This window comes from Benincasa hispida, chromosome 3 (genome assembly GCF_027475165.1).
Source record: "Benincasa hispida cultivar pf3 chromosome 3, pf3_genome.v1.1, whole genome shotgun sequence".
Taxonomy (NCBI): domain Eukaryota; kingdom Viridiplantae; phylum Streptophyta; class Magnoliopsida; order Cucurbitales; family Cucurbitaceae; genus Benincasa; species Benincasa hispida.
The window spans coordinates 31,273,827-31,298,600 of NC_143480.1; the positions used below are offsets into that span (position 1 = coordinate 31,273,827).

At 33.0% G+C, this 24,774-nt stretch overlaps 2 protein-coding genes across 4 annotated transcripts; one reads left to right on the plus strand and one right to left on the minus strand.

The window, feature by feature from the left end:
- Nucleotides 1-1,346: 1,346 nt before the first annotated feature.
- Nucleotides 1,347-16,379, plus strand: EMB3144 (AAA-type ATPase family protein). Of its 3 annotated transcripts, none has more exons than XM_039025944.2 (17): nt 1,347-1,870; nt 2,358-2,613; nt 2,926-3,289; nt 3,403-3,661; nt 4,556-4,687; nt 6,510-6,584; nt 7,234-7,359; nt 7,451-7,560; nt 7,672-7,750; nt 7,906-8,043; nt 8,131-8,242; nt 9,309-9,472; nt 9,579-9,684; nt 9,876-9,952; nt 10,201-10,344; nt 10,440-10,585; nt 15,951-16,379. In XM_039025944.2, exons 1-16 carry the CDS (start codon nt 1,589-1,591, stop codon nt 10,581-10,583), a joined length of 2,568 nt encoding a protein of 855 aa, XP_038881872.2. In that variant the 5' UTR covers nt 1,347-1,588; the 3' UTR covers nt 10,584-10,585; nt 15,951-16,379. The 3 variants fall into 3 exon arrangements, with proteins under 3 accessions (XP_038881872.2, XP_038881869.2, XP_038881871.2); XM_039025941.2 differs by having other exon boundaries at nt 1,393-1,870; nt 15,823-16,379; XM_039025943.2 differs by having other exon boundaries at nt 1,393-1,870; nt 15,831-16,379.
- Nucleotides 16,325-24,692, minus strand: LOC120073227 (uncharacterized). Its single transcript, XM_039025945.2, has 6 exons — nt 24,539-24,692; nt 19,361-19,729; nt 17,771-18,272; nt 17,491-17,692; nt 16,876-17,379; nt 16,325-16,801 (listed from the first exon to the last, which is right to left on the minus strand). Exons 1-6 carry the CDS (start codon nt 24,603-24,605, stop codon nt 16,406-16,408), a joined length of 2,040 nt encoding a protein of 679 aa, XP_038881873.1. The 5' UTR covers nt 24,606-24,692; the 3' UTR covers nt 16,325-16,405.
- Between the last annotated feature and the right edge of the window lie 82 nt (nt 24,693-24,774).

Sequence of the window (24,774 nt, forward strand, 5' to 3'; positions counted from 1 at the left end):
TAGTGGCAATGTCAGCTTACGTGAATATTATGATGTAAATCAAACGATGTGTCGTGTAAAACTTTCAATTTTTTGATATCAACCATTGTATTAACGACATACGAATGTGTTAGTGACTCAACTGACATATGAATGTGTTAGCGATTCAACTGACTATGGTTCGAATTCCTTTTTTCTTTTACACTAGAAAAACATCACGAGAGAATTTCAACATGTGACATTTTGGTTGGGATGTTTATATCAATCTATTGAACTAAAATAATGAAAGTTAATTTAATGTTTTTTTTTTTTTTTCCTTTGATGAAGCCAACAATTAACAAATAGGAGTAGTTTCATATGGGCTACAAATAAAGATATTCATGAGACAGGAGCGGGAACGGGAAGCCTCGTCCCTGTCCCTATTTTAATCCCCACCTCCTAAAAATTAAGAATTTTTCATTTATTTATTTTTTTCAAAACAACCATTCTCAACTAACTTAAATTTTCTAAATTAAATGGTCCACTTCCAATACATTTTTAATTTAAAGAACTCTATAACATTTATATTATAACCCAATCTTCAACTTAAATATTGCAACATTTATAGTTTTAAGAATAAGAAAGTCTTATATATTAAGACACTTATATCTTAGAAATGTATTAAAATATGAAAAGTTTGAGATGAAAATTAGAAAATGGTTAATTATTGAATATATGATTTTTGTAATGTATTAGATTTATATATAAACTCACATTATTATGTATATATATTATAAACATATATGCTATACTCATCCGTTGGGGAGGAAGAATAAATTTTCCATCCTCGTCTCCATTTAGCAAATGAGGAGAAAATTTTGTATGCTCCCTCCCTCATTCTCGGTCTATTTAGAGATTTTCTACCTTGTTCAAGGTGGATTCCAATGGACTAAATTGACATCTTAAGTTATAAAGCACACAAGATAAATAATAAGAAACAACACTCCCAAACCAATTGAAAAAGCTAATCTAATTGTCTTGAAGATTATTATAATAATATAAGAAAAAATATTTAAAATTACCTTTTAAAAACATATAATTATATAAATAACTCACAAAAAGTAACCAATAACTAATCAACCCAATTCAACTAATATTAAAATTATATCATCAACCTTGCAGAAGTTTTGAATGACAAACTTTTTGATTATTAATACACATTGGTATGTTAATTAATTAATTGGTCGGATAATACATTTTAGATCAAAATATCACTACGTCCTTTAATTAAAAAAGCACAGGGTATTATTTTGTTTTTGTTTTTGTTTTTTAAATTTTATTAATCTAGTAAATTAATATTTAATTAATTCCTACCAAATTAGGGTTCTGACTTTACGAAATTAAAACTCAATAAAACTCGTATAATTACAAATCAGAAAAAAAGGAAAAAAAAAACAATATACTTTTTTCCCCACGAACTACGAATCCTGAAAACACACAAAACCTCAGATAAAACTCCATCCTTTACAAACACCGTCCTCCTGTTTCCTCGCATAGTTCTCAGGAAAGTGAGAGCCGATTGAAAGACAACCAGATAGAAGCGTAGAAGATTTTCCCAAATGCTGGAATCATGAAGTTTATGGCTTCAAATGCACTTAATTTCATGCAATTTTCGCATCCAATCCTTCCTTCAACTACATCTCTCGGTCGAATTCAGCTAGTTCCATCATGTTCTTCATCGTGTAGCAACCATAGTTCAGCTACCAAAACTCGCTCCAGAGACCGAAATTTTACTTTCCACAAGTTTCGGCAGCACAGAGTTTTCACTCCAAAAGCTTCAAATTCGGACACAGACCTGGTGGTAGCCTCCCCAAATGTAGAGGAAGACGTCGAGTCTGCTCAGCTATTCGAGGTTGTGTTTTCTTCTCATTTCTACGTTTAAATTCTGATTGATGATTCATTAACGAGATACGAGGACCTTAAAGAGTAGTGTGATTTTGATATATGTATTTGGTGTCGGCTCGCCGAATAAGTGGAAGAGGCAGAAATGCTAGTCGAGGTTGATTGAGAGAGTACTTTTCTTCAGTTCCTGAAATTGAAACTTATGTTTAGAAAACAAACTTTTACTTGACGATTAAAACTTAAAAGTAACAATCACTTGTATTGGCGGTCTTCTAATTTTTGACAATGACTCTGTTTGTTGAGAAGACATCATTATGTTTAATGACAAACAACAGATTAGTCGTATGTTTGGCTCTCAGAGATTCAATGCGTGACTGCACATATATTTATCAACAGTCGAAGAACTTTATTTTCTAGGTGGTGACAGTCAATACTAATTTGATTCTCTAACCTTTTGTCATTATTAATCTCATATATGCAAGTCTTGAGTTTTTCAGAAATTAAAGGATGCTGAGAGACAACGGATAAATAAGTTGGAAGAACTTCAGAGGAAGGCGAATTTACAATTAGAAAGGCAGCTTGTAATGGCTTCTAGTTGGAGTAGGGCCTTACTGACCATGCGTGGAAAATTAAAGGGAACGGAGTGGGATCCTGAGAATTCGCACAAAATTAATTTTAGCGATTTTTGGACACTTCTTAATTCGAGCAATGTCCAGTTCATTGAGTACTCAAATTATGGTCAGACAATGTCAGGTAGTCACAGTATATCTTCTTTATATTTTAGAATGCCTGCACGTTTCTTCAAGTTTATCTACAAACAAGAAAAAGAAAAAAGAAAGACTACAATTAGCAAAATGGAAGGGGTACTGTGTAATTACAAATTTCTTGAGCCTTTAACGATATTTTGTTGTAAATTAGCTTTCTAAGACATTCTTGCTGTTCTATGTCTTCAGCAATTGATTGTTGGTTATGTATTCAAGAAGCTTTCTTTCAGCGACCTTGGTAGTAGGGTATAATAGTTGTTTTCTGAAAAGTTTCTGATGGTTGATTGTGATACTTGTGCAGTTATTTTACCATATTACAAGGATGAAACAAGTGGAAGTGCGAAGAATGAAATCATTTTCCGGCGTCATGTGATTGATCGTATGCCTATTGATTGTTGGAACGATGTTTGGAAGAAGTTACATCAACAAGTAGTAAACGTTGATGTAATTAATGTGGATGCAGTCCCTGCAGAAGTCTATTCATCTGTTGCAACTGCAGTGATTTGGTCTATGCGGCTAGCACTCTCTGTTGCATTGTATCTTTGGATTGATAACTTGACGAGACCAACATATGCAAAGTTGATACCTTGTGATTTGGGAGTGCCTAAAAAAATAACTAGACTACCACTCAAGCGCCGTGCACTAGGATCTTTAGGAAAGAGTCGGTAAGTAGATATCCTTGATCAATTTTTTTTTTTTGAACATTTCCCGTCTGATTAATGTAAATTTTGTTCCATTCCTGGAATTTGGAATCTAATACTTTACGGCTTTTTAACAGGGCAAAATTTATATCAGCAGAAGAAACTACTGGTGTTACTTTCAGTGATTTTGCTGGGCAGGAGTATATAAAGAGGGAGTTGCAAGAGATTGTACGAATTCTCAAAAATGATGAAGACTTCCAAGACAGGGGCATCTATTGCCCAAAAGGAGTACTGCTCCATGGGCCTCCTGGAACTGGTAAAACGCTGCTAGCTAAAGCTATTGCTGGTGAAGCTGGACTTCCATTCTTTGCTGCAAATGGAACGGATTTTGTAGAGGTGAGGTTTGTTGCTCATCCAATTTGAAAAGGCAAGGGGTTCACAAAAAGACTAAAATTAGGGGGAAAAAAAAAAGAAAGAAGATGAAGAAGAAGAAGAAGAAGAAGAAAAAAGGAAGAGCAACTATAATTTGAAAGGGGAAGGGGTTCACAAAAGACTACAATTAGCCAAAAAAAAAAAAAAGGAAGAGCAACTATAATTACAAAAATTTGAGTGAAAAGTACGCATAGAAAAGGCCAGTCATCTTGTTTGCTAAATCCCACGCGGTTTGTTTATATAAACTCCTGGCATTTCCCAATCCTTTTGCTATTCTTTTTTCTTTGTTATGGTAAATCGTAACAAGAAGAAGATGTGGTTATTTGAATACACATTTTATTTAAAGATCAAATGATACTATGACAGTATAAATATTGCATATTGAGGTCAATTGAAAAATGGTTATTCTGCCCAAGTCTCACCATTCTATTTAGCGGTGTTCAGGCTTTTGGATGCAGCATCTGAGTTCGGTCTGGTTACTTTTTCTGAAATGACCTGAGTAGGTTGGTTAATTATAAAATACATGCTGTTGCAACACAAATAAAAATGTTAGATCATTTAGTGACCCAAAAACTAAGCTGATGGCTTATGCTAAAAGAAAATTTATAGATGATCTAACAAGTGGAAATCATTAATTATTAATTGGGGAGGAAATGGCAAAATAGGGGTTTGAACACAAGACCTCCTGCTCTGATACCATGCCATGTCACCAATTGACTCGAAAGTATAAATTGATGGGTTATGGTAAATTTAATTATATCAACAGTTTAACAAAAATTATTGTTTAAATGTAATTAATGTACTTGATGAAAGGCAGTGGATTAAAAAACGTTAGCAATTTGTTATTTATTTCCCCAGATGTTTGTGGGAGTGGCAGCCTCCCGTGTGAAGGATCTTTTTGCTAGCGCCAGGTCATATGCACCTTCCATTATATTTATTGATGAGATAGATGCCATTGGTAGCAAACGTGGTGGACCTGATATTGGTGGAGTAAGGAAAACACACTCTTTTCTTCATTCTATTTTCTAAATAATATATTTTACCTCAAACTTTCCCAGCCGCTTTGTTATTTGGTTTTTCAATTTTTCGGCCATATGCATCTGTGATGACTACATGGAATTGAACTTGAAATTCATTTTATATGTTATCTTCTTATTTCTCAGCTGCAAACAATTCTTGACTTTCCGTTTCTATCTCCCTCTATCATTGGGTGGTGTAGATTTCCATAAACCGAGAAAGACACGAACTTATTTTGTAAGATTCATAATGGATGCAATCACATCACATATTGGCCTTTTATTCTGTAATCTATTCTCTTGTAGGTTTCAGATTGAGTACAAACTTTACTAGAAGCAGGAAGTGGATGACCTCCTTGATTCTTTGTTCATTGTTCATCATCGATTTAATATATTTGTCATTTTCAATACCAGTTCATGCAATCTGCTAAATATAAATTTTTATGTGGCCTAGAAATATTCATTATTAAAATTTTGTTGTAAATGTGAAGTCTCATAGAATTTCGGCTTTCTTAGGATAAGAAAGTGAGACATTCTGTAGTAAGTGTGAAACTAGAGATACTCATGATTAAAATAAAGCCTGGAAATCTGTGTGATTAGTCACAATAATCAATTTTGCCTTTCATATGTCTGTTCCTTTGCAATCTACATAACATTGGTGAGACCACAGTCAGATATTAGTTTCTCCTTCCTCCGAGTAGGTGAATTTCCAAAACAATTAAGTAGCTCTGAAACTTTCCTTTTTCTTTTACAAATATTTATTTTGTTTAAATATTTTAATTTTAGCATATCATAGGGAAGGGAAGGGAAATGATTGGTTAAGCCATTTGGTCTAACTAATGCACTTGAAACATTCATGATAATGCAGAAGGTTCTCAAACTCTAGTTCGTTGGATTATATTTTGATTATGTGACAAATTTAGTGAAATATGAGATCATTAATCTGAGTCTCTACTACCTAGTAAGCTATTCAACCTGACGAAGTTCATATATATAGTTGATAAAGTTGTACTTTTGGGCATGGTGTTTTAGCAAATGAAGCTAAGGTTGAAAGTAATTTGTGATTTGTCTGTAAACAAATCAATAGGATATAGTGAAATCATGTTAGGAACCAAGGTAGTATGAGCTGTCTTTGTCCCACATTGGTTAGAATGGGATGACCAATGTGGTAGTTAAGTGGCTTGGCTCTCCCACCCTAAATGCTGGCTTTTGGGGTATGGTTATCTAAGGTGCTCAAGTATCTAACAATGGTGTCAAAGTCGGTTGTTGACGTTCCGAAGTGGAACTGACAAAGGGTTCTGATTGGGTGTGACCGAGTGAAATACAGCCAGAGCAGTTGTCCGGACGTCAATTTTCCGAGGATGGGGTATTGTCAAGAACCAAGGTAGTATGGGCTGTCTTTGTCCAACATTGGTTAGAATGAGATGACCAATGTGGTACTTAAGTGGCTTGGCTCTCCCACCCCAATAGTTGGCTTTTGGGGTGTGGCTCTCCAAGATGCTTAAGTACCTAACAAATCAACCTTAATGCTCAAACGATAGAAAAATGAGCAACTTGTTAGAAGTTTTGCAGTACTCTTTTTGATGAAATGTCAAGCTGTTATCTTTCTGTGTTTGTGGCTGAGAGTTTGAAATGATTACTAATGAATCTGTACATGATTTTGTAACTTCAAATGGATCTATAGAAATGAAGATACTGTAAAGTGGCTTTGTTCTGGAACTCTGCTCTCCACTTAACATGCTTGAACTTGAATATTGATTGCATGCAATATAGATTTAATAGAATGAGCAATGCAGGGTGGAGCAGAAAGGGAACAAGGCCTACTTCAAATATTGACTGAGATGGATGGATTCAAGGTTTCTACTACACAGGTATGTAGAGAATGTGAATGCGTTGGCATAGGATGGTACCCTAATTGGATATTACCAGCCGAAGATCCTCAGCTACATATGATATGTCCATATTTTAAAATATAGGTTGTTTCCTTTCTAATTTTCTATGATTTATTAATTTAAGTTTTGCTCAATATTCATTATTCAGTCCATATAAGGCCTAAGGAGAGCACTAGTAGTTATTTTGAGGATACGAGAGATTGGAAAATCTAGCTAGTTATAGCCTGCAGTGGTTAATTGAAGCGGAAGTCTTTACTTTTTACATTGTCAATGATGGAAGAAGTTGTGTTGTTATAGAGAGAATTCACCATCTGAGTTTCAATATTTTCCCATTTCGATGTAGTTTTCCTTCTTTTTCTTTCTCCCTAGTCCCTAGCATAGTTTGTATTTCTATGACATTAGTTTCTTTTTTTCATTTCCTGAATGTTCGGTACTTAGTTGAAATTTTTTCATTAACTCTTTGTATCGTGGAAAATATCAACTCTCTTCGGTCAGATCCAAATCACACGAGTTCCCTCATTAAAAAAAGATTATCCAATCAATATTTTTAGGACTGTTTTCTCATTTGTTTTCTCCCTTAAACTTGAAGAGTTAATTTCTGCTTATAGGTTAAATCTGAAATTTTCAGGTGCTAGTTATTGGTGCAACAAATAGACTTGATATTCTTGATCCTGCTCTGTTGAGAAAGGGGCGTTTTGATAAAATTATTAGGGTTGGTTTGCCATCTAAAGATGGAAGATTGGCCATATTGAAGGTAAAGATAGTTGGTTTGCTACTAAAGAGTCAGAAAACTATTTAAAATGTTGTGATATCTTATTTGGATTTGTATGTTATTTGTAATGCAGGTGCATGCGAGAAATAAATTTTTTCAGTCTGAGGAGAATAAGGAGGCTCTACTCCAAGAAATTGCTGAGCTAACTGAAGATTTCACTGGGGCAGAATTGCAAAATATATTGTACTAATACACAAATCTTTAAGCTATGCCTATATTCAGCAAAAAAATTTGTGTGCATTTTACACTTCAAAGGAGAGTTGAGCTTATTTATATATTTTCAAATGTGGACAGAAACGAAGCTGGAATTTTGACTGCTAGAAAGGATTTGGACTATATTGGACGTGAAGAGTTGCTTGAAGCATTAAAAAGGGTTAGTGCGTGTTTGCCTGTCCCCATTCCCTCCATTATTTAGGAGCTTAGATATAGCACTTTTCCCCTGGAAAAGGATAATGATATTCGCATTACACTATGTTTTGTTGGGTAGAGGTATTATCAACAATTGTCTACTTGCTCAATGGTTTGCAGCAAAGGGGTACCTTTGAAACTGGTCAGGAAGATAGTACTGAAATTCCGGAAGAGTTGAAACTAAGATTGGCATATAGGGAAGCAGCCGTTGCTATTCTTGCTTGCTATTTTCCAGATACCCACCGTCCATTCATTGAGGTAGTGTTGTCATCCTGTTTCAAAGTTTTATAACACTTCCTAGGTAAAGAAGAAGCATGTTAACTATTTTCAGTCTTATCCTTGCAGACAAATATAAAGTCAATCCGTAGCCAGCCAAATATGCGTTATGCTGAAACTCCAGGGAGAGTGTTCTCAAGAAAACTAGATTATGTTAATTCCATTGTGCGTGCATGTGCTCGTAAGTTATATGTGATGCTTATGCTTTACTTGTATAATTTTCTGTGGGCGATTTTTCATTGGGAGTTTCTGTGTGTGGTGAAATTGAACTTTGGGTAAATTGCATCAACCACCACAAGTAGTTGCAATAATTGCACCCTAACTTTCAAGCGTAAAAATTAAACCCCTAAAGTTTCAGTGTAAAAGTCGCATCCTTAAACTTTCAATGGTCAAACTAAACCCTCAATATATCAAATAGGAGTGTTAAAAAAAACCGATGACTTGAAAAACCTGATCAACCCAACCCAATCCGTATGGTTCGGTTGGATTATCACTCATTTGGGTTGGGTTCAAATAAATGAAAATTTGGTTTGGTTCATGGGTCCACCCAAAATAACCCAAACCAACCAAGCTTATTATTAATTTTTAAAAATATGTTTCTTTTACTTATAATATGATTATATATACATCTATTTTTATTTTATTTTATTTTGTTTCATTTTTTAAAATTTATTCTCCAACAACTTCTAAAATTAATTTTTTAGCACTTTGAAAAGAAAATTTCATAATTTAAATGAAATTGAATTACTAAATTTTTTATATATTAACATTTTGCTTATTTTTAGAACACAGATTTAAATAAATACCTCGAACAAACTGAACCAACCCAACCCAACCCTTGGATTGGGTTTATTATTTAATAAGGGTTATTTGGATTGAAGAAACTTACCATCCGAACAATTGGGTTGGGCCTAAATAGTGCTTTCCAACTCAATCTATAAAAAATGTAAAAATCCAGCTGCTTTGGTTGGGTGTGACATGGAGTTGTTTCCTTCGCTTTATTTAGGTCTCCCTTTTGCACATAACCCCAAAAACTGTTTGTTTTGGGATCTGATTATGAGTAAGATTCGTAGGAGACTTTAATTAGGTGTTGATAATTCATTTCAAAATGTGAAATTTAAATCAATTATACTTTCAGGGTAATCTCTTGGACGTTGGCATACACTCTTCAAAATTATGTTAGAATTACTTGTTTATTCACTGGTTTTATGTAAATTTTTAATACTTGCTCTCTGGATTTCTCACAGCACGGGTAATTGAGGAGGAAATGTTTGGGGTTGATAACTTGTGTTGGATCTCTTCAAAGGCTACGTTAGAAGCTTCAAAGTTGGCAGAATTTTTGATTCTGCAGACAGGGATGACAGCTTTTGGTAAAGCATACTACAGGAATCCTGGCGATCTTGTTCCAAATGTTTGTCTGCATAATTGAAGCTTAATACTCTTCAAGTCTTTATGACAGTTATTTTCTGAACAATAAAATATTTCAATAACTCAGTTAATTTGGATACTTTCTACAGCTTGCATCCAAACTTGAAGCACTTCGTGAGGAATACTTGCGTTATGCTGTGGAAAAATGTTTTTCTGTTTTGAGAGAATACCATTCCGCTGTAGAGACAATCACAGGTCATATTGTTTTCTGTAATTCTTTATTCTAGTTTATGCAACAATGGTCGACTGTTGAATGATCTTCATAGTAGTTTAGCTTAAATATCGAGATGCAACTAGAAATTGACGAAGTTGATTTCTTTTAAGTAAGGAATTGGTATCATCTAAGCTCTATCACGTATTGAACATGCAGCATTTGTATTATGCAGATATTTTACTTGAGGAGGGAGAGATTCAAGCTGAGGAAATTTGGGACATATTTGAAAAGCGTCCTCGATTTCCACAGGTGGTTTTTCTTGACTTCAGAAAATGTATTTCCATTATTGGGAAATTATCATAGCTTGCTTACTTTCACATGGTATCTGTTTGATTTTTCTCTTTTGTTTTTCTTAATTGCATATATTAAAAATGGGCAGTCCTTCCTCATTATGTGTTAAATTACCCATCACCCAAAAGCTTAAGTTGATGAGTTGTGGTGAATTTAATATTATATTATTACTCGTACACTACCCCTTACTTGTTTCACCTTGTCAGCCTTCTGTGCGTCCAATTGATGAACATGGAGCTCTGCTGTATGCTGGACGGTGGGGAATTTATGGAGTTACACTGCCTGGAAGGGTTACATTTGCACCTGGAAATGCTGGTTTTGCCACTTTTGGTGCGCCTAGACCTATGGAGGTACACGAAAATCTATAATGCTCAGATTTACTCCATCCATTTTGTTGAAGTACTGATATTCGGATCTGCCCTCTGTGAATTGAACCCTTGTGCAGACACAAGTTGTTAATGACGAAACTTGGAAACTAATTGATGATATCTGGGAAAAGAGGGTTCAGGAAATCAAAGCTGAAGCTTCAGCAGAGGTTGAAGAAGACAAAGAGAAGCCACAGCTTCTGATGGCCAGTCATTTCCTTTGAATGTAATAACAAATTCCTTCATCTGACCCATTTTAGCATTTTCTTTTTCTTTTTAATTGAAAACAAATATTGCAATGAATCATTCAAAATGAGAAGTATATAAAACAGTAGAAATATGTAGAGGGACTAGGTAGCCTCAAAAGACAAACTGAAACTACGAGAGTCTGTCCTAGTAGAGTTGTTAAGAAGTCATGGCAAATGCTTACATTACATTTTTTGACCAATAAAAAGTATGAAAAGAAAGCTGAACTCTATCCATTAACAACTTCTCATTCATCATTTCTTTCTCAAAAAATATGCTTGTTTGTCTGAGCTTTCTGAACTAATTAAGGGTAGTAATGTTAACATTAATCCTTCACTTGCAACATTATGATAAATATCTTACAAAATAGTGGGTGTAAATCTCCTGGAATTACCCGGCAAACATAAAACTGAAAGTGTAACTTAGTTCATCATCGAAACATTAACTTAGCCCGTGTGAACCTTATCCTGTTATTGTCTTCATGCCTTTTCTCTGTAACACTTAATATCTGTTGCAACTCTAAAATTTCAAAATGGAGGAAATAGCTGTCAATTATTCATTGGAAGGAAAAAAGAGGGAGAAACAAAGAAATTCTTATTTCTAATATGAACTTTGCATTGACCCCATTCAATAAAACAGATACCTGCCCTGAAGAAATTGATCTGCCTTTTACGTCCCTCTCTCTCATTCCTCTCCGTGTTTGTTGTTGAGAACAAAAAAGAATTGCACAACAAACTATCTTTTATTGATAATGCTGCTAAGCTTAAATAGTAGCTAAACTACATCCACGAAAATAAAGGAGAAAAAATAGCAACCCACTCTTACTACAATTCAGCAAAGTGGAAACAGAAAGCTAAAAATAGAAAACTGTTATAACAAAAAACCTTTCATTCCCTCCCTTAAACTAAATGCTCAGAAGCAATTAGTTTTCCTCTGAAAATTCACATACTCCCAGCAACCTTCGAAGCTTCTGAAAAACTTCTAACTTTAAGGGTTTGGTCATAATGTCTGCCACTTGATCTTGGCTTCCACAATGAACCAATTCAGCTACACCATCTTTTGTAAGATTTCTTAGAAAATGAAACCTCACATCAATATGCTTGCTTCGACCGTGCATAACTGGATTTTTTGACAGCTTGATGGTTGAACTATTGTCACACAATATGGTAATGCAACTTTCATCTGGATGGCCCAACTCCTTCAAAATTTTCCTCACCCAAACTCCTTGACAAGCACAAATTGCAGCAGCTACAAACTCAGCTTCTGTAGTTGATAAGGTCACAATAGGTTGTTTTTTTGAACACCACGAAACAGCACCTGAACTCATTAAAAATACATACCCAGATGTACTTTTTCGATCTTCCAAATCTCCAGCATAGTCACTATCTGTATATGCCAACAATCCAGCATTTCCTCCTTTTATGTAATGAATTCCATAGTTCACAGTCCCTTTTAAGTACCGAAGTATTCTTTTAGCTGCTTGAAGATGATCTTCCATTGGTTTTTCCATGTACCTACTTATAAGGCAAGTAGCAAACATCATATCGGGTCTTGTGGCAGTAAGATACATTAAACTTCCCACCAATTGTTTGTAATATGTATCATCAACAGGGACCCCATTTCCAGCTTTACTCAATTTGGAACCAGGAACAATTGGGCTGTTCACAGAGTTACTTTCCAGCATGCCAAACCTTTTCAAAACCTCCAATGCATATTTTCTTTGACATATAAAAAATCCAGAAGACTGTTGTAACACCTCAATCCCAAGAAAGAATCGCATTTTTCCCAAATCGGTCATATCAAATTCACGCAACATGGAATTTTTAAAATCAATCATCATAGTTTCATCATCACCAGTAAAAATTAAATCATCAACATACACGCTTACAATGATAATTTTTCCTTCCAAACTTCTCTTGGTGAATAATGTTTGTTCGCTATCGCACTTTTGAAATCCTTCATTGATGAAATGTGTTTCAATTCGACTAAACCAAGCACGTGGAGCTTGTTTTAATCCATATAAAGCTTTGTGCAATTTGTAAACTAAGTGCTCATTACCCTTCTTTTGATACCCTTTTGGTTGCTTTACATAAACATCTTCAATTAACTCACCATGGAGAAAAGCTGACTTAACATCAAGCTGAAAAATATTCCAATCCTTTTGTGCAGCTAGAGCAATAACCATTCTTACTGTATCCATCCTTGCCACTGGTGCAAAAACTTCTGTGTAGTCTACTCCATATTGTTGAGAGTAGCCTTTAGCAACCAATCGAGCCTTGTACTTATCAATTTTTCCGTGCTCATTGTATTTGGTTTTGTAGACCCACTTTACTCCAATCCTTTTAGCTCCAATTGGTAGTTCAACAAGTGTCCACGTTTTGTTCTTCTCAATGGATCTGATTTCATTGTCCATGGCCAGCCTCCAATTTCCATCTTGTATAGCATCTTCAAAATACAATGGATCTGTTGATATCCCTAGTGCCATATGAGCTTCATCCTCTAAAAGACCTTCTCCACTAATATAATCATCCATCCATGTAGGAAGACGCCTCTCACAAGATTCCCTTAAATTCCTCACATTTTGCCCACCATCACAAAAAATGTGATCCTCCTCCCTAACTCCATCTTCTCTATCACAATCAAGTTCATTTTCACTCACATTTTCTTCCTCATCTGCATCATCACCATCACCCAAATCTAAGTGTACTGCTACTATTTGTTTTGCATCCCAATCCCATTGTTTTTCTTCCTCAAAAATTACATCTCTACTCACAAAAACCTTTCCACCGACCGGATCATATAGTCTGTAACCTTTTGACTCCTCACTAACTCCCAATAACACACAAGAAATGCTTTTATTGTCTAATTTGGTTCTTTTTGCATCTGGAACATGTGCATGTGCTACACATCCAAAAACCCGAAAATGATCTACTGAGGGTTTTATCCCACTCTAAGCCTCCTCTGGTGTGATATCTTTGACCACCAAGGTAGGACATCTATTTAAGACATAGATGGTCCAATTTACTGCTTCCGGCCAAAAGGTTTTGGGTATATTTTTCTCCGACAGCATTGAACGAACCATGTTCATTATCGTTCTGTTTTTTCTTTCCGCTACACCATTCTGTTGCGGAGTATAGATGGTCGTTAATTGCCTTTTGATCCCATTTTGTTTGCAAAAATCATTGAACTCAACTGAATTAAATTCTCCTCCTCTATCGGTGCGTAAACACTTAATAGGCAACTCAACTTCTTTCTCAACCAAGGACTTAAAGTATTTGAAAGAGTTAAAAGATTCTGACTTTTCTACCAAAAAATATACCCATGCTTTCCTGCTATAATCATCAATAAACAACAGAATGTACCTTTTGTTGCTATTAGATGTAGGGGTGATTGGGCCACAAATATCTGCATGAATAAGTTCTAGCTTTTGTGTTGCTCTCCAAGTGCTCCTCTTTGGAAAGGGATCTCGATGTTGTTTCCCTTTGATACAATCAGTGCATGTAGCATTTGAGGCACTAAATTGAGGAAGCCCATATACCATGTTTTTGCACTGTAGAGTTCTCAAATCTTTGTAACTCAAATGTCCATATCGTCGATGCCAAAGATGAGATAAACTTTCAGCTTCAGCTTTTGTTTGAAGGTACTGATCAACTTGTGTTTGAGAAGAAGTTTGGGTTAGCAAAATAAACATCCTGTTGTTGCACATTTTTGTTTGAATAATTAAGCCTTTCTTTGGATGAAATATTTTGCATTCCCCTCCCTTGATCAAAATAATCAAACCTTTTTCTTGCAATTGTCCTATGCTCAAGAGATTGTTACTCAAGTCTGGAATGTAGTATACCTCAGTAACAACATGATTAACTCCATTCAGAAAAAACTTCACATTTCCTTTGCCCATCACATCCATTTTAGTGTTGTTTCCCAACTTCACTGAATGTCGGAAATCTTCATTGAGCTCACTAAACATGGATCGATCACCACACATATGATTAGAACACCCGGAATCAAAAAACCATGTATCTTCTCTTTTGACTCCATGCAATTCCTCATAGGACATTAGAAGCATTTCTTCTTCTTCATCGATTTTGGCATAGTTTGCTTCTTTATTTTCAGGACACTCATATTAGTAATGCCCAAGTTTTTGGCATCGGTAACACTGCACATTTGCTTTGTTGAAATTTGCTCGACCCCTTCCTCTTCCTCTTCCTCTGTAGCTGCCTCGACCTCGACCTCTTCCTTCATCATTCGTCACCTTCAAGGCTTGCTCCTCTCCGCTTCGTCGCTGAAACTTTTGTTCATGTACTATCAAAGAACTTTGCAACTCATCAATAGTGAGAGTATCGATATCCTTTGACTCTTCAATAGAACAAACGATATAGTTAAACTTTTCTGTTAAAGAGCGTAGAATTTTTTCGACCACTTTCACATCTTGCATATCTTCTCCATAAATCCGCATCTTATTTGCCACCGTCATGACTCTGGAGAAGTATTCTGTCACTCCTTCACCGGACTTCATCTCAAGAATTTCAAAGTCTCTACGAAGAGCTTGTAGATGAGACCTCTTGACCCTTGCATTTCAAGTCTTTCAGCTTCATCTCATCATTTTTCTTTCGTTGGGCTTCTGTTTGCAACAATTCGCTAGCTGGTTCAACATATCTAGGTTCGACCAACTCCCAGTATTCCTTGGATCGAAGGAAGTTTTCCATCAACATGCTCCAATGATCATAATGACCATCGAAACGTGGAATTGCCGGCTGTACAAAACTTCCTTCATTCTTATTTCCTTCCGTAGTCATTTTGCTGCAAAGTTTCAAAGACTGCTGCTTTGAAAAATCAAAACCACCTTGGCTCTGATACCAGCATGTTGAGAACAAAAAAGAATTGCACAACAAACTATCTTTTATTGATAATGCTGCCAAGCTTAAATAGTAGCTAGTAGCTAAACTACATCCACGAAAATAAAGGAGAAAAAATAGCAACCCACTCTTACTACAATTCAGTAAAGTGGAAACAGAAAGCTAAAAATAGAAAACTGTTATAACAAAAAACCTTTCATTTGTGTCATAGGATCTGTACAAGGGTTTGAAACTTTATTAACGTGTCATCTTTTCATTGAGGGTTCAACTTGGACACTCTTGATAACTCTTCCGTTATATTTTTCATTTGATGCTTTCGTCTTTCATGTGGGGAAGAAATTTTGATGGCTTCTGTTTACAGTCTTGCAGATCATAGTGGGATCCTAAATGTTTGCAGTAAATGCCAGCCAGATTCCTGAAAGTCTAGAAATTTGCATCCTTGATGACTATGTATTTTGGTGACTTTGTGGGTGCTTTTATTTTACGCAGATGATGATGGCTTGGAAAAATTGCACATTTCAGATTTATATTGCTGGAGACTTTGTGGATTCTTATATGCCAGTAAAGATGATGCAATAATTTTGTTTTAGGCTGTGAGAAGTTGCTGAAGTTACGTGGTTTATGCAGACTATAACTGAATTACTGGAATTGTCTTTCAGCCTGAGTTAGCATCACTGAGAAGAGGCAGTTGTTTGTAGTAGCCCCTGTAAATTGTACCATTAGTTCATCGGGTCATTTAAATTTTTGTCGATCACAAAGTTCTGTACACACCACATCATAACATTTACCAATGAGAAATATTATCTTCCCTTGATCAACTTGGAAGAAGGGGATTGTGATAACTGGAGAAGTGGGCAAATAAATATTGAAAAAAGAATTCATTAATGCATTGTTTATTTGTTGGTTATCGTTATTCAACTATCATGAGCAAATGTGGTATTTTTCTAGATTCTGAAGTATAATAGAGAGGATTCAATGTCCTCGTGTAACTTTCTCTCAGGAGGGAACTTGGGGAGAAGATTGGCAATCTTTTTGGCAGATTCTAAATATGATTTATGCTTGTATACTATGGCTGCTAACTTTGCTTCTGCATTGGTAAACTGGTTTTTGAATGCAAAGATGTGACCGTCACTGTAATTCTCCTTCCCGAGTAGGTCGGCGAGCTCATTTTTCTTCAGTGTCCAGCTACCAATTCTCAAATTGAAGGCATACAAAGGAAGGAATCTTTGTCCATAATCAGCTATGAATTCCAAAGCTTTTAAAATGAATTCGAACTCCTCATTTGGCATGTAGTAGGGAAAGCTTACTCTTGTCCATCCAGGTTTTATTCCAGCATAGCCCTATTAGATTATTAAAGATTTAGTTCAAAGATGGGAACAAATCTCACTAAATTGAAGGACCAAACTGATTATACCTTAGCAATGGCAGATCTGTAGGCATGCGAACATGTTTCATCAATGTCGAGCAGCTTGTGACCATAGGGACCGGCACAACTGCATCCTCCACGAGACTGAATGCCGAACAGATCGCTCAGTAGTGCTGCTACGAAAGGACCATGAAGAGGTTTGGCTCTCATACACCCCGTCTCTTCCCACAGGTAAAGCTTTTCAACCTTTTCTCTGCTCTTAGGTTTACATAATTTGTCAGTTGTACAGTTGGGCGATGAATTAGTCGAAGAGTAAATGATAAATGATAATATGGCTTGTCGCTTAGAAGACGTGCTCCCCAAAATGCAGATACTTCTATTTGGGAGAAGTCTCTTCAAAGCCCTTTCTATGTATTGGTGCTCTTGCTTCTCTATCTCTTGGTAGCTGATATATTCTTTTACCCAAAAAGCCAAAGCTGCTCTTATTATTCCTATTATCTGTGGTGTTCCACCATTTTCCCTCTCTTCTATTTCTTCATTATACAGTGTGTCCTGCAGAAAATTTTCCATGAGCAAAGGTATAGGCGTCAAAATAAAACCTCAGTTTCAATTTATCGGTTACCATTCGAACAAAACTTGAAATTCTGTAAGCTTTTCATTTACCTTTTCACTGAAGCCATTGACATAGCTCACGGTGCCACCCCCACAAGTTGATGGAGGAGATGATTTTAACTTATACAGACTTTTGTTCATTAGAAGGATTCCAGGTGATCCAGGCCCTCCAAGAAACTTGTGTGTACTTAGAAAAATTGCATCATAGCCGTCAATTTCCCCTGACTGCATATCAATTTGCACATAAGGACCACTGCACCAGACAAACAGATTCAATAGTCATCCTTAGTGAATGCTTTAATTCAAGTAAATAGGTAAAAATTTCAGGTACCTTGCAGCAAAATCAAAGCAAACATGGCCTCCATATTGATGAATCAGTGTAGCAATAGCTTTTGTATCTGAATAAATTCCTGTGACATTACTACAAGCTGAGAAAGAACCCAAAATTGGTCTATTTCCAGTTTTCTTATATGCCTCAAGTTGGGATTTGAGCATCCCAATGTCTAAAAGTCCATTCTCATCCATTCCAATTTCTACCACCTCGGCTAAGCTCTGCCGCCATGAGAGTAGGTTGGAGTGATGCTCATAAGGCCCAACAAAAACAACCCACCTTTCTTCTTCCTTTAGGGTTTCTATTACTCTCTCTCTCAGAATGGATGGCACTGCAATGCCCATCACTTCTTGTAGTCTTTTAATGGCGGAAGTTGTGCCTTGTCCACAGAATATAAGTGCTTCTTCTCCACCTCCCAAACACCTCTTGATGTACGTAGTTGCATCGTTCACCATCTTTGTCGTATGGTGTCCTACATAGCTGTCGCATGTGTGAGTGTTGCCTGCAAATATGGTAACTTTAGGGTTCTTTTTCCGTTATTAGGATGGGATCAAACTATCGACTTTTGAGGTGGTAATTGATCGAACTATCGATTTTTGAGATGGTAGTTTTAAGGTTTGTTTGGATTGACTTGAGAAAAAAATGTTTTTCAAAAAATTCATTTTTATTTAAACACTTAAAAAAATATTTTGAAATGATTGTCAAACACTCAAATTTCTTTTAAAGTAACTTATTTCTTAAAATTAAACATTTGAAAATACATTCAAAACGCACTTTTATTCATTGATATAAGATTGGCCGTTGTCAGTTGTTTTGTTGGTGCTTTACTCTATGGTAGAATATTTTATTATACGTCACACATATCATACTAATACTTGTTATTATAATTTGTACATGTCAATGTTCTTTTATATATCCATATATATTTTAAAAAAACATATTCTATTATATATATACATGTTTAAATACTATTTTGATTCATATATTTTAGATTTTGATTCAAAACTTTAAAAATGTTTATTTTGGTCCTTATACTTTTAACTGTGGTTTATCTTGGTCTTTATACTTTTAAAAAATGATAATTTTGGTCCCTTTCATTTTCATTTTTAAGAGATAAAAATGGTTATTTTTTGAAAGTTCAAGGACTGAGATGAATCAAAGTTGAAAGTATAAGAACTAAAATGAATGTTTTGAAAGTATATGGATCAAAATGAACTAAAGTTCAAAGTATAGAGACCAACTTCACGAAAGCTAAAAGTACGAAGACTAAAAGTAGTATTTAAACTTATATATAGCATTTAAAAAATGTTCTTTCATCTCTATAAAAGTTCCTTTTTATATATTGATAGATTATATATGTAGCATATGTTAGTCATATAAAACATCTCTAAATTTTGGAGCACATTTTAATTAGTTACGTTTAGATTTTGAAAATTTTCATTTTTACTTTGAAATTTGTTTGGCTTAATTTAACATGTATTCTATCCATCACGATAGAAAGTCTACATAGTAGCCAACCCTTCTAAGTTCTAAATTTCTAATATAATAAAAATGGTAGATAGAGAGATAGAGAGATAGAGAGAAATTAACCATAAAATGGAAGAACGTTTCTGAGGATGAAATCTTCAATATAACGAAGAGAACGACCAGAAGCTGTATGATCAGCATAACACATTCGTCTTTTTCCAAATGGAGAATCAAACTCTGCTTCTCCACCTATAATCTGAGAACGCAGCCAAGCCAGCCTCTCCTCCGCCCTGCCGGAAAACGGAACGCCGTCCATCTCCACCGTCTGAAACGACCTCGACCGCCCGCAAACTCCATAGCTTCCAGTGCTTGTGCTTTCTGCCTCTTCTCCGTCGGCCTCTGCATACACTCTGACACTACTGTAAGATTCTCCGACGAAGTTTTCGGGTTTTCTCCACATGGGGTTCTCCACCTTCAACTCCATAGTTTTAGCTTTAGAGAAGAAAAGATAATGAAGTTATAAATACGTGAAGTTGTGGACGGTGAACAAGGTTTTCAAAAGGTGGGAATATGTTTGTATTTCCAGTGGGTTTATACATTGTTGGCTGTTTGGTTGGACAGCAAAACAGATATTTGGAAATAACGAGTCACACGATAAGGAAAATAATATATCGGCTAATTGTTTTAAATAAAACCCAAAAATATTATCAAATTTAGCAAAATGTAGTGTTCTTAATTATTATTATTTTTCAGAAATAATGTAGTCTCAAATTATTATTATTATTATTATTATATAACGATCTAACTCTTATTAGGTTACCATTTTAGTTCCGATGGTTTCTTTTCAATTTTTCTGTTATGATTTTTATCATGATTAGAAAACACTAGAATTTCTCATCAAATTATAGAAAGAAAAAAATACTTTTCGAAAATCATTTTTTAGGTCTTTCGGTAATGATTTAGTTTTTTATTTTTTTTTGGTTAAATTTTAAATTAAACCTATTTACTTTTAATATCTTAATATCCTAAATTGATTTGCATTTTACTAAGTACAAAGTTATATTCTTAGTGAGATTTCAAAAATAAAAACTAGTTTTTAATTTTTTTTTAGTTTTTGAAAACTTGCTAAAAAGTAGATAAGAAAAAAAAACATTTAGAGGTGGAAGGAGTATTTAATGCTTAATCTTTAAACACAAAAAACAAAATCCAATGATGACAAAAAATGGTCTTAGTTTTCAAAACTTCACTTGATTTTTTGAAAATTTCGTAGGAAGTGAATAAAACATAGAAACTTATAATGTGAGTAATGTTTATAAGTTTAATTTTTAAAAAAACAAAAACTAAAAGCCATGTCATCAATAAATATTTACAAGCTTAATTTTCGAAAAACAAAAACTAAAAACCAAATGATAATCAAACATGACTTTGTTTTATGTTTTTTTTTTTTATTATTTATAATTATGTTTATTTTCTCACACTTTTTGTTCCATAAGTTCTTCACTTTTCTGAAAAACATGGATTTTATACTAAATTCAAAAGAAGTTTTTCTGATAATTTTTTTTCTTCCTCTGATTAATTTTCAAAATTTGATTTTGATTTTTAAAAGGGCTCCAAAAGAAAAGCGATGCTATATTTGTATTTGATATTGTATGAGAATGTATATTTATGGCCTATGTGTTTGTTTTGTGTAATTAAGACTTGAAAGGTATATGATTTCAAGCAAAAAAAAATATTTTGAGATTCATATATAATTATAAAATGTAACATTCAATAAACTAATAAAAATTTATTAGACTAAGTGAACATAACTCAGTCGTAATTTGAAAATGTACTATTCCTTAAAAGTCGAAATTCAAATCTCTCACCATCCTAATAAAAAATTTATTGAGTATTAAATATTAACTAGTCATTCTAAAGGATTTATAGATAATATATCAAATAACCAAATATAATTACAAAAAAATTAACACTTCTACCAAATTATATAATTGAATAGGTTTGTTTATTTATTTTGAGTATTTATGATTCGATAAGTCTAACCTATTCTATTTTGTTTACCATGAATGGAAGTTGGAGAATTGAACTATGTCAATAGTACAAAATATGGCAATTAAGGTATGTTTATTTTGACAACCTTTCTAATTTTAGTTAATTACTTAATAGTTTTGATGAATACATTTTGGAGTAATTTTGACAAATAATTAATTGAAAAAGTATAATAAATTAATATTCGGTACTTATGGATTTATTACATTACTTTCTAAAAAACCAAAAGAAGTTACATTGAAAAATTAATTATATTAATATCACCGCATCGTAATGAATATTTAAGATTTTTTTTCCATACAAGAAAAGAAAATTCAAGACAAATGATTAATTTATATTTTAAATTAATTTTGAAAAATAAAATAAAAAGAAATAAAAAAAGCATGAAAAGAAAATTAAATAAATATATATTTTTTAAGATAAATTCATTTACAAATAAATAAAATGTTTCTTGAGTATTATTATTATTAATTTCAAAGTTACCTAATTTTATTGTGAAGGTGAACTCGTGAAGGGCAAATCAACCGGCGACGGTTGAGGAAAAGGTAAAGAGGCAGAACGTTGGAAATGCAAAATGGGTCCAACTTTACAATTGGAAATTATTTAATACAATGAAATATATAAATAAATAAATAATAATACAAAAGTGAGACATTTGGAAAATTGGATCTCCCATTATCATCATCATCTCTATCTTCTCATTTTTTTAAAGTTTAATTTATTTAATATATATATATATAATATAAAATAATAAAAGAAATGTAAGAAACCATTGTCGAATCAGCTTTGAACATTGAAAATTGAAGTTTTGAATTTTGACCAATATCTTTTCAGGCCTTCACTTTTGTGAGTTAAAATACTGTGGTTCCTTGACTAATTGGTTAATGGAATTATCCATTTTTTAACTTTAAAATTTTAGTTACCAAGTTTTGGTTTCAAATCTTAATAATATTTAATAGCTCTATACATTTCCAACTTTTATGTCCCTAAAGTTTCTAAAAACGACTCATAATTTCTAAATTTTCAATTTCGTATTTTTTTTTACGATATATAGGAGAAAAGAATTGAATATTTAATCTTGAAATCGATAGTATAAATTTATGTTAGTCGAGCTATATTTGTATTGACTTCAATTTTGTATTTAATAACTTAAGTCTCATTTTGTAACCATTTCATTTATTTTTGTTTTTAGTTTTTTAAAATGAAGTTTATACCCTCTCATATTCTTGCAATGATCTGCATCTTTTTTAAGTATAAAAGTTGAAATTCTAAGTCAAATTTCAAAAATAAAAATAAGTTTTTACAAGCTGTTTTTTAGCCTCCATTTGGTAACCATTTCATTTTTAGTTTTTTATTTTTGAAAATTAAACCTATTTCTTTCCAATTTCTTATAATGATTTTCATAGATTAAGTATGATCGTTAAATTCTTAGCCAAATTCCAAAAACAAAAACAAGTTTTTAAAAGCTACGGTCTTTGTTTAGTAACCATTCCATTATTGAAAATTAAGTCTATAGATACTACTACTTCTACCTATAAATTTCATCATTTGTCATTTACCAATGGTTTGAAAAACTAAGCCAAAACTTGAAAACTAAAAAAAGTAACTCTTAAAAATTTATTTTTGTTTTTGAAATTTGGCTAAAAGTTCAACTATCATACTTAGGAAAAATACAAATTATTGTAAGAAATGGGGACGAAATAGGCTTTATTTGCAAAAACAAAAAATAAAAATTAAATGGTTACCAAGTGGACCCTACCTTTTTTAGTTTTCAAATTTTGAATTAGTTTTTCAAACCACCGATAAAAAGCAGATAACAAATGAAAAATTTGGATGTAGAAATAATATTTATAGGCTTAATTTTAAGAAACAAAAAATAAAAAATCAAATGGTTACCAAATGGGGCATTAGTTTTTTTTTTCCTTTTAAATTTATGGGACCTTAGTTTTTTTAAATTTAACTTGCATTTTAAAAATATTGGTAAAAAGTAGATAACAAATATGAAATTTAGATATGGAGGGAGTGTTTTTAGACTTATTTTTTTTAAAAAAAATACAAAAACTAAATAATTGTTGAACAAAATTTTAAATTTTAAATTTTAAATTTGGTATCTTATACGTCTTTTAAGTTTAGAAAGTATTTCATATTTTTCTATGGTGATGTATCCCATTTAACTTGACGTCTGTTTTTATTTTGTTTTTGCTTTTCAAATTTTTGCAACTTTTTTTTTATAAATAAACCTCCGAGACTGTTTTAATTCATTTAAATTTTATTCTTAAGGAAATGGACAAGAATAATTATGATCAATTTCTTAATTTGATTGTGTCAACTCCTTCTTATTTGCTTGCTTAATATTTTTATATAATGGAAATTGATTTTGGAAACTTCCAAACTATGGTTGTGACGTTAACGTGTTTGCTTGATCTCTTGAAATTCTAAATCAAATGGAATCTATTTTTAAAATTGGAGAAAATAAAACGTTTCTTATTTTTCCCCCTCTCTCTCTTTATCATTATATTGGTTGAATAAGAAAAATCAAACCTTTGACAAATTCATTGTCATTCAATAGAATGGTTCCAATTAAAATGGTACATATTATTCATGAAACTCATTAAAAGTATACAATTTTTGGTTTAAAGTCAAAGGTGCAAAGGCCAATAGAATCCTCTCTTATTTTTTTCTCTTCTTTTTCTTTTGTTATAAAAAATATCGACAAGTTGAAGAAGAAAAATGGGAAGGCAATTCCCTTCCATCCTTGTTTTGATGTAAACTTTTTAATTACTATTTGGTTTTCAAAAATCAAACTTATTAATATTATTTCTATCTATTGATTTCTTTATTTTGTTGTTATCTGCTTTGAGGTGTTTCAAAAAACTAAAAAAAAAAATAGTTTTTAAAATTTGAAACTTGGCTAAAAATACAAATGTTTAGTTAAGAAAAAAAAAATGAAAATCATGGTAAAGAAGTTGTATGAAAACATGTATAATTTTCAAAAAAAAAAAACCAAATTAATATTTCAAAGTTTTCTATCTAAATTCATCCTCCAAAATTTTTGAAATTTGAAAGTGTGTATATATCAAGTTTGAGTGTCCTTTCTTTTGCTATTTTATACTCTTATCTCTATTTATTTACTAGCTTTAATTTTCTTACCTTGTTTTTGTGTTTTTAAAGAACATTTATAAAGATGAATTAGAATAAAAAGAAAAAAAGGGAAAATGAAAAGAAAACTTGAGTGCAGAAAGATTGTATATATACCTGGAAAAGAGCTTTTGTTTGCTTTGAAATGGGATTTGATCTTACTCTTAGATGGCTTTATCCCCATTTTTGTTTAAATATATTTTTGAGAACAATAATATTGTAACTCTCTCTTGATCTCTACTTCTCTTTTTTCTTGGAAACTTTATAAAATGAATCTCCCTTGAGCATTTACGAGAGGTATTTATAACAAAATGTTTGGAATTTGGACAATGATGAAGACGTGTAGCTTTCCA

Excerpts from the sequence above, each read along its gene's own strand:
- LOC120073227 (XM_039025945.2), bottom strand. The coding sequence starts at position 24,605 with ATGGGGATAAAGCCATCTAAGAGTAAGATCAAATCCCATTTCAAAGCA. Across the intron at positions 19,730-24,538 it reads AAACAAAAGCTCTTTTCCAG|CTAAAACTATGGAGTTGAAG; the intron begins GTATATATACAA and ends TCTTCTCTAAAG. Across the intron at positions 17,380-17,490 it reads TCAATGGCTTCAGTGAAAAG|GACACACTGTATAATGAAGA; the intron begins GTAAATGAAAAG and ends AATTTTCTGCAG.
- EMB3144 (XM_039025944.2), top strand. The coding sequence starts at position 1,589 with ATGAAGTTTATGGCTTCAAATGCACTTAATTTCATGCAATTTTCGCAT. Across the intron at positions 3,290-3,402 it reads GGATCTTTAGGAAAGAGTCG|GGCAAAATTTATATCAGCAG; the intron begins GTAAGTAGATAT and ends GCTTTTTAACAG. Across the intron at positions 4,688-6,509 it reads GTGGACCTGATATTGGTGGA|GGTGGAGCAGAAAGGGAACA; the intron begins GTAAGGAAAACA and ends TGAGCAATGCAG.